Source organism: Nelusetta ayraudi, unplaced genomic scaffold (assembly GCF_046127955.1).
Source record: "Nelusetta ayraudi isolate G7.1 ecotype Tasmania unplaced genomic scaffold, CSIRO-AGI_Nayr_v1 ptg000256l, whole genome shotgun sequence".
Taxonomy (NCBI): domain Eukaryota; kingdom Metazoa; phylum Chordata; class Actinopteri; order Tetraodontiformes; family Monacanthidae; genus Nelusetta; species Nelusetta ayraudi.
In genome coordinates this window covers 234,719-242,500 of record NW_027466305.1, presented here as the reverse complement: position 1 = coordinate 242,500, position 7,782 = coordinate 234,719, and the positions used below count along the sequence as shown (strand labels likewise).

The 7,782-nt window shown below is 54.8% G+C and overlaps 2 protein-coding genes across 3 annotated transcripts in view; one reads left to right on the top strand and one right to left on the bottom strand.

Annotated features, from left to right (window-relative positions):
* Positions 1-4,374, top strand: part of bcat2 (branched chain amino-acid transaminase 2, mitochondrial) — a 7,502-nt gene extending 3,128 nt beyond the window's left edge. Inside the window, exons 3-11 of the mRNA XM_076017012.1 lie at positions 224-424; positions 512-622; positions 1,481-1,600; positions 1,687-1,850; positions 2,083-2,225; positions 2,405-2,493; positions 2,567-2,707; positions 2,784-2,858; positions 3,493-4,374. Of these exons, the coding sequence (XP_075873127.1) occupies positions 224-424; positions 512-622; positions 1,481-1,600; positions 1,687-1,850; positions 2,083-2,225; positions 2,405-2,493; positions 2,567-2,707; positions 2,784-2,858; positions 3,493-3,534 (1,086 nt within the window). The 3' untranslated portion in view covers positions 3,535-4,374. The remainder of the gene's footprint in view (positions 1-223; positions 425-511; positions 623-1,480; positions 1,601-1,686; positions 1,851-2,082; positions 2,226-2,404; positions 2,494-2,566; positions 2,708-2,783; positions 2,859-3,492) is intronic.
* Positions 4,375-4,544: 170 nt separating this feature from the next.
* On the bottom strand, positions 4,545-7,765 carry ifi35 (interferon-induced protein 35). 2 transcript variants are annotated; one of them, XM_076017013.1, is made up of 9 exons: positions 7,611-7,765; positions 7,337-7,409; positions 7,134-7,229; positions 6,655-6,813; positions 6,410-6,526; positions 6,176-6,320; positions 5,985-6,094; positions 5,718-5,901; positions 4,545-5,644 (listed from the first exon to the last, which is right to left on the bottom strand). In XM_076017013.1, the coding sequence occupies exons 2-9, from the start codon at positions 7,349-7,351 to the stop codon at positions 5,349-5,351; spliced, it is 1,122 nt and encodes a 373-aa protein (XP_075873128.1). In that variant the 5' UTR covers positions 7,352-7,409; positions 7,611-7,765; the 3' UTR covers positions 4,545-5,348. The 2 variants fall into 2 exon arrangements, with proteins under 2 accessions (XP_075873128.1, XP_075873130.1); XM_076017015.1 differs by having other exon boundaries at positions 7,337-7,662.
* Positions 7,766-7,782: the final 17 nt, after the last annotated feature.

Here is a 7,782-nt window from a genome sequence, read left to right as displayed (position 1 = left end):
GCTGCTGCTGCTGCTGCTGCTGGTTATTTTAATTCTGTGTAATTCAACTCCAGCCGGGTCCGATTAATCTCGGCGCCGGCGCCGGCCCGTTAATTCCTCAGCATGCTGTGTCAATAACGTGAACTGCCGTACAATCACTGCTCTCTGCGACCCCCCCGCCGCCCCTCCCCCCTCTGTCTCCCCCCTCTGTCTCCCCCCCCGGCCCCCCTCCCTCTCCACCCAGGCGGCCGACCTCATCGTCGAGCGCAGCTCGGCGTGCCGGCCCAAGCCGGACCCGTCCTCCCTGGTGTTTGGGAAGCAGTTCTCGGACCACATGTTGACCATCGAGTGGTCCGAGTCGGGCGGCTGGGAGGCGCCGCGCATCAAGCCCTTCCAGAACCTGTCGCTGCACCCGGCCAGCTCCGCCCTGCACTACTCCATCGAGGTGGGTGTGTGTGTGTGTGTGTGTGTGTGTGGGTAGGGGTGTGGCCGCTGACCTCTGACCTTGCCCTCCCCCCCCACACCTCCACAGCTGTTTGAGGGTATGAAGGCGTTCCGCGGCGTGGACAACCGGATCCGCCTCTTCAGGCCGATGCTCAACATGGAGCGGATGCACCGCAGCGCCGACAGGAGCTGCCTCCCGGTCAGTGCCCCCCCCTCCACACACACACACACGGAGAGAGTAGGGATTGGGCGAGATGGACTAGAAATCTTATCACCATCATTTCTGGCATTTATTGCCATAACAATAAAAGTGACGATAAACAATATAAAACAATTCAACTCCATCTTTTGGCTACGCTATCGAGCACGGTGGCTAAGCTATCGAGCACTGTGGCTACGCTATCGAGCACGGTGGCTAAGTTATCCAGCACGGTGGCTACGCTATCCAGCACTGTGGCTAAGCTATCCAGCACGGTGGCTACGCTATCCAGCACTATGGCTACACTATCCAGCACTGTGGCTAAGCTATCGAGCACGGTGGCTAAGCTATCGAGCACTGTGGCTACGCTATCCAGCACTGTGGCTACGCTATCCAGCACTGTGGCTAAGCTATCGAGCACTGTGGCTAAGCTATTGAGCACTGTGGCTACGCTATCCAGCACTATGGCTACGCTATCGAGCACTGTGGCTAAGCTATCGAGCACGGTGGCTAAGCTATCCAGCACGGTGGCTAAGCTATCCAGCACGGTGGCTACGCTATCAGCCCCGTGCTTGTTATTGTGTGACACATGACTCATTGAGCTGCCGCCGGCTGCCAGCAGCAAGTGCGTTGCGCACGTAGTTGCAACACGAGTTTATCGTTCTTACCGCGGTGAATTTGTTTCGACGGTACATCGCCCATCCCGAGTAGAGAGATTCCACCTGTGGCCAGCAGGGGTCCCACTTCCTGGTTGCTCGGCCCGTTAGAACAGCAACACCGCACGAGTCGCCCCGAACCGTGGCTGGGCAGCGGTGAAGCCCCGCCTCCCCTGCTCTCTGATTGGCCCTTGCTGTGCAGCTCTTTGACAAGGTGGAGCTGCTGGAGTGCATCAGGAAGCTGGTGGAGGTGGACCAGGAGTGGGTGCCCTACTCGCTGGACGCCAGCCTCTACATCAGACCCACCTTCATCGGGATCGAGGTAAGCCCCGCCCCCTGAGCCCGCCCTCCTGCCGCCTGATGTCCCGACCTCTGACCTCTGACCCCCCCCCCACACACACACACCAGCCGTCGCTGGGCGTGTCTCTGGCCAAACACGCCATGATCTTTGTCATCGTGGGCCCGGTGGGGCCGTACTTCGCCACCGGCTCCTTCAACCCCGTGTCGCTGCTCGCTGACCCCGCCTTCGTCAGGGCCTGGAAGGGCGGAGTCGGCGCCTACAAGATGGGCGGGTGAGTCCTCCCCCCAACCCTCCTCCACCTGCGCACCTCTAAACATCCCGACAGAAGACACACACACACACACACACACACACACACACACACACACACAGCAGAACATCCGTGAAGGCTCTGGACGTCTCCTCACTTCTTCATGGTTCTTCCAGTTCTCCTTAGTTCTTAATGGTTCCCCTCCCCACGGTTCTTCATGGTTCTCCATGGTTCTCCTTGGCGCCCCCTGCAGGAACTACGGGCCGACCATCGCGGTGCAGAACGAGGCGGTGAAGCGTGGCTGCCAGCAGGTGCTGTGGCTGTACGGCGAGCAGGAGGAGATCACTGAGGTGGGAACCATGAACCTCTTCATCTACTGGACCAACCAGGACGGAGGTAGGACACCACCTGGGCCAACACTGCCGGATTTAGTTCATTTTTTTTTTTTTTACCATTTTTACCTCTATAAAGTACTTTAACCTCGTAATGCACAATCTTTGAATCTCTTAATGACTGTGTGTGTGTGTGTGTGTGTGTGTGTGTGTGTGTGTGTGTGTGTGTGTGTGTGTGTGCAGACAAGGAGCTGATCACTCCGCCCCTGGAGGACGGCCTCATCCTCCCCGGCGTCACCAGACAGTCGCTGCTGGACCTGGCCAGAGGATGGGTGAGCAGGAAGCAGGCGGCGCCCCCTGCTGGCCGCCTGCAGCGGTGCTAACCGAGCCGTGTTTGTCCTGCAGGGGGAGTTCAAGGTGACGGAGCGGCCCCTGGTCATGCAGGAGCTGCTGGCGGCGCTGGAGGCGGGCCGTGTGCTGGAGGTGTTTGGTGCCGGGACGGCCTGCGTGGTTTGTCCCGTGGGCAGCCTGCTGTACCGAGGACAGGTGAGTCCGTCCTCGGCCAATCGCGTTCACGGCGGGGAGGGCCGGCCTTTAACGCGGTGATGTCACTTCCCGTCAGACCCTGAACATCCCCACCATGGAGAATGGGCCGGACTTGGCCAAGAGGTTCTTCCAGGAGCTGACTGACATTCAGGTGAGGCCTGCAGTGCCACCCGGTGGCAGGGAGAGGGAGCCGGCGCTGGTGGAATCTAAAAGGATTTTAGACCGGCGCTGGGCCAACTGTTTGACTGGTGGGGTCACACTGGGTTCTACGGTGGGCCAGAGGGGGGTAGCGGAGCAGCAGCAGGTGGATGCAGTGTTTGGGTGGAGGAAACATGTTGCTGTGATGTCAATGGAAGATGAAGCAAAGTTGCAACCAAATCAGAGTCTGTGAAGCCCTTAGAACCACCCAGAAGCACCCAGAACCACCAGGGTGTTTAGCTCTTAGAACCACCCAGAACCATCCAGAACCACCAGGGTTTTTAGCTTTTAGAACCACCCAGAAGCACCCAGAACCACCAGGGTATCGAGCTCTTTATTGAAATGCAAACACTGCAACCATGGAGGAGGTGCAGCAGTTTGATGACTGACTGTTTATCATTGCTTCAAGTTCTGAGGGCCGCATTATAAAGCTTAACAGGCCACATATGGCCCCCGGGCCATAGTTTGCCCATTCCTCTTTTGCATAGCAGGATGGATAGCTGAATAGATACTTTATTGATCTGTGGGAGAAGAAACCCAACAAAGAAACAAACTGAAGTGATGAATTTTGCTTTTCCTTCTTTCAGTACGGACGCATGGAGAGCGAGTGGGCGCCGCTGGTCGCCTGATCAGCAGCAGACACACACACACACACACACACACACACAGGAGCAGACGGACACCCCTCCCCCTCCTCCTCTCCTGCTCGTCGGAGCCTCACTCACCAGGAAAAGTTGTTTTCTGGTTGTCAAGGAAACTGTTACACCTCGAGGAAGAAACAAAAAACTGCTACAAAATGTTTTACATGTGCTGGCAATAAAACCCATGTAGCTGCGTGTAGAATCCAAGTGTATCCAGTGCTGGAGGAGCCGCCGCTAGCGGTGGCGACGCTTCCCATAACCACCACCAGGGGTCTCTGGGCCTCCACTTTTTTTTTTTTTTTTAAATTACCGGTCATAATAATATTAAAGTTTGTTTTTGATTGTAGAGAGAGAAAAAAGCGCGACTGCACAAAGACACTGCGGAGATTTGAATCCTCGGGACGCACAACGATGGACGACGCTGCACTAGCCGCTGTGTTAGCATCACCGCTACCATGTTTGTAGAGTTTTGTTGGGTTTTTTTGTGCTGTTTTTTTTAGACGTTTTGAAATATAATTACCTGGGGGTTGTTTTTTGTTGCCCTGTTTGGATGTGAGACGATGGCAACTTGTCTTCCACGTGTGTCCCGCTGCTGCTCCCACTGCTGCTGCTCTTCTTCATCTTCGTCCTCTTCTTCTTCTTCTGCTCCTGTAGTCCAAGTGCCTCGACCTGTCCTGCCCTCCTCCGTCTCCCCCTGCTGGAGCTTCTCAGTCTCTGATGATGTCTGTTTAGATGACACGTGTTGCTGGTTTTGATGTTTGTTTGTTTTTTTAAAAGAGCTGTTACGTGTTTGTTGTTTTTACAATAAACAACCTGAAACCAGTTGAATTCTGTGTCGATGACACCGTGGTGATTGGTCAAATGTTCTTGATTAGTCTTTATTTAATCTTTATTTAACCCCATTTCATCGACATCCACTCGAGACTTTCAGACCGGAAGACAGTGGAAACCAGTTTGAGGAGTTCAGCGTTGATGCAATGAGGCATCTTCATCACTGGTCAGATGTTCTTGGTTAATCTTTATTAATCCCAACCAGGGATGTTTGGATGGTCAGTATCAGCAATACAAACAACAGTTTCAGAGCTTTGGGGCAGAAAAGAAAGCAGAGTTTGACTGGAGGCCGGCAGAAGGTCTGGCTGCTCTTCAGATGGGTTCCTCTGCTCTGGCATGGAGAGGAGGTTCTTATGGCAGTGATTTTGCTCTTCATATCAAAACTAATCAAACAAAATCAAACGATTGAAAATCAAAACCAAACGTCCACTGAGGCACAGGGGGATTGAAGTTATGACAGAGTTACGACAGAGTTACGACAGAGTTATGACAGAGTTACAACAGAGTTATGACAGAGTTATGACAGCGTTACGACAGAGTTATGACAGAGTTACAACAGAGTTACGACAGAGTTACGACAGAGTTACGACAGAGTTATGACCGAGTCGGTCGTCCAGGAGAAGAACTGAGGTTTTTGTTGATTTATTCCTTCGCTGGCAAGCAAACCAACCAACAGTGGCTGCTGCTGCTGCTGCTGCCGCTGCCTCTCTTGCCCTGGTAAAAAACCATGACCCTTCTCGGTGCTGCCCCCTACACTTGGCTCATATATACTGTACATATTGACAGCCTGACACGTGTGCCAGAGCTATAAAATACCTTACAAATAAGAGAATGAAAAGTATTGTGATGAATCCAAATGATGGCAAATTCTTTGATCAAACTAAAGATATGAATCAAGCCAAACAAAACAAAATCAATGAATACTAGAAGAAGGAGAAGTAGCTCCAACAGGCAGGGTGGGTCTGGTCTCACTAGGACGACCCCTGGAAGAGGGCGTCCACCTCGCAGCCCAGCGGGTTGTAGAGCAGCGCCTCGATCTCGCCGCCACCGTTGTTCTCCTTCTGGAAGTGGATCTCCAACAGGTCCTGCAGGATCTCCTGGTCCATGATGTCCAGGATGCCTGTGAGGAGCACCGTCCGGGGACACTGCTGGTACTCTGTCTCCAGTGTGGCCAGCTCGCCGTTGACAAAGGGAGACACCTTGACGGTGTGCTTGGTCTTCCGGAGGACGACGTCGTGGTGCTCCGTCAGCGTCAAACCTTCAGCCACTGGTGGAGGGCAGGAGATCCGTCAGGGAAACCATCTGCTGAGCTGAGCTGAGCTGATGGGCTACAGACTCACCGTTCTTATCCACAAAGGTGATGACCACCGTCCAGATGTCCCTCCTCATGTTGCAGGCCTCCACCTCCCCGCCGCCGTTCTTCTTCTTGGAGAAGTGGATCTCCAGCTTACTGAGCAGCGTGTCCTCGTCCATCCTGGGCAGGTTGGAGACCTGGATGCGGCGAGGACACACCTCCGTGTCCACCTGGAGAAGGTGCGAGGAGGGACGGCGGTTCAGACACACCGCCAGCCTGGAACCAGCAGCAGCTCCTCCAGTCAGGGTCTTACCTCCACCCTCCTGGGGACCAGCAGGTGCACAGGCTCCGCCTCCACCATCATCCGGCAGTCGGCGGCCAACTCCACCTTGTGCTCCTTCAGCTCCAGGACCCTGTTGGCCACTGTGGATGGAGACAGTCAGCTGTCTGGTCTCCTCCTCCCCCCCCCACCCCCCCACCCCCCCTCACCCTCTTCACACTCACCCTTCTCCTCCTCAAAGGTGATGAGCGCCGTTCCTCCCACCATCGGCCAGACGATCCGCGACTCTACCCCAAAGCTGGGGGCATCGCTCGCCTCCACCGTCTGGCCGGCAAAGTAGACCTTCACCTCCGGCGCCGAACTGAATACCTGCAACCAGAAGGTGGCGCTGTCTTGAGTCCCACTGCGGGGGTCGGTGACGGGAGGAAGCCGCAGACCTTCAGCTAGAACGTACGTACATCAACCTTCTCTTTCAGGTGCTTGAGCCGAGACTCCTCCTCCCCCAGGGCGGCCTGCACCTCCTCCACCTGCTCCGCCAGCTGGACCTCCTCCTGCTGGAGGAGTTTCACCTTCTCCTGCAGGAGAACACAGCGGCGAGGCTCTCAGTGCTCTGCTGCTCAGGCGGAACAGGGACACGGTGATGTTTGATCTAATGAGGTGCTGAAGCGGTGGTGCTGAAGCGGTGGTGGTGGGAGGTCCAAACCTTCTCAGCCTCCAGCTTCTGCCGGAAGTGCTCCCGGTCGTCCTGCAGGTCCTGCTGCAGCTTCTCACTGCGCTGCAGGAACTGGTAGGTCAGGTCCTGGCGCTCCTTGATGGAGGTCTTCAGAGTCTCCTGCTCCGCCACCAGCTGGTCGTGCCTCTTCTGCAGACACAGAAGCAGGTGGGAGCTCAGTGACCCCACCCCCATCTCCACCCCACCTCCACCCCACCACCTGAGACCAGCTTGAAGATTTATTCTACACAAATCTGATTTATTTAGCCGTGAAATGTTGTGTTAAATATTTTGAATTCTAACACCAATTGTGTTTTCTGAAAGTTTCAGGTGTTGATCTGTGACACACACACACACACACACACACACACACACACACACACTCTCTTATCCAGCTCTGCAGTGACCTTTGCCCTGCCACCAGCGGACACCCATTCAGGGTCACACAGCTCAAGCAGCGGCGGTGTCACCTGGTATTTGATGATTTCGGCCTGCACTCCCTCCAGAGAGAGTCCAGCTGCTGGTCCTGCTGGTCCCCCATTCTGGTCCAGCTCTACCCAGTCCTCCTGACCAGACACACGGGACACACAGCAGCATTGTGGCCTCAGGTCACTGCTGGTTGAGTGCTTTCACATAAAAAAAAAAAAAAAGTCTCTGGAGTGACGTCACTCACCCTTGGTGACGACATTCTGGGCGATTCAACTGAAGTCGACAGCAGCGGCACGTCGCGGCTCTCTGGCGTCGTTCTGAGGCGGAAAACACAGACAGGCCGGTAGAGGAGAGTCGACGGCAGCGTGTTTCACACGGTGACACTCTTCAGGTGTACACACGGTCACACTCTCCACCGCTGCACAAGCTTTCAAACACTCCCACCACACCTGCGGAAAGACACCACGCGGCCACTTTTCACGATAATTTCAGTAAAAACTGCGGAGAAACACACTCACCTCCTGCCGACCGACTCCTCCGGACTTTCACTTTCTTTTCAGCCTCAACTCAACTCGGCAGGTTTCGCCAGCAGATGGCGCAGCAGCTAGACATTCCTGCGGAGACTCCTTTTTTCTACTTTTCTTTTAAAACATCCATGTTTGAGATATATGTATATATATTTACTAGCCG

What these genes read in the sequence shown, in the direction of transcription:
- ifi35 (XM_076017013.1), bottom strand. An exon ending in AGAAGCTGGAGGCTGAGAAG is followed by an intron (nt 6,527 to 6,654) that starts GTTTGGACCTCC and finishes GTTCTCCTGCAG; the next exon opens with GAGAAGGTGAAACTCCTCCA. An exon ending in TGGTCCCCAGGAGGGTGGAG is followed by an intron (nt 5,902 to 5,984) that starts GTAAGACCCTGA and finishes CACCTTCTCCAG; the next exon opens with GTGGACACGGAGGTGTGTCC.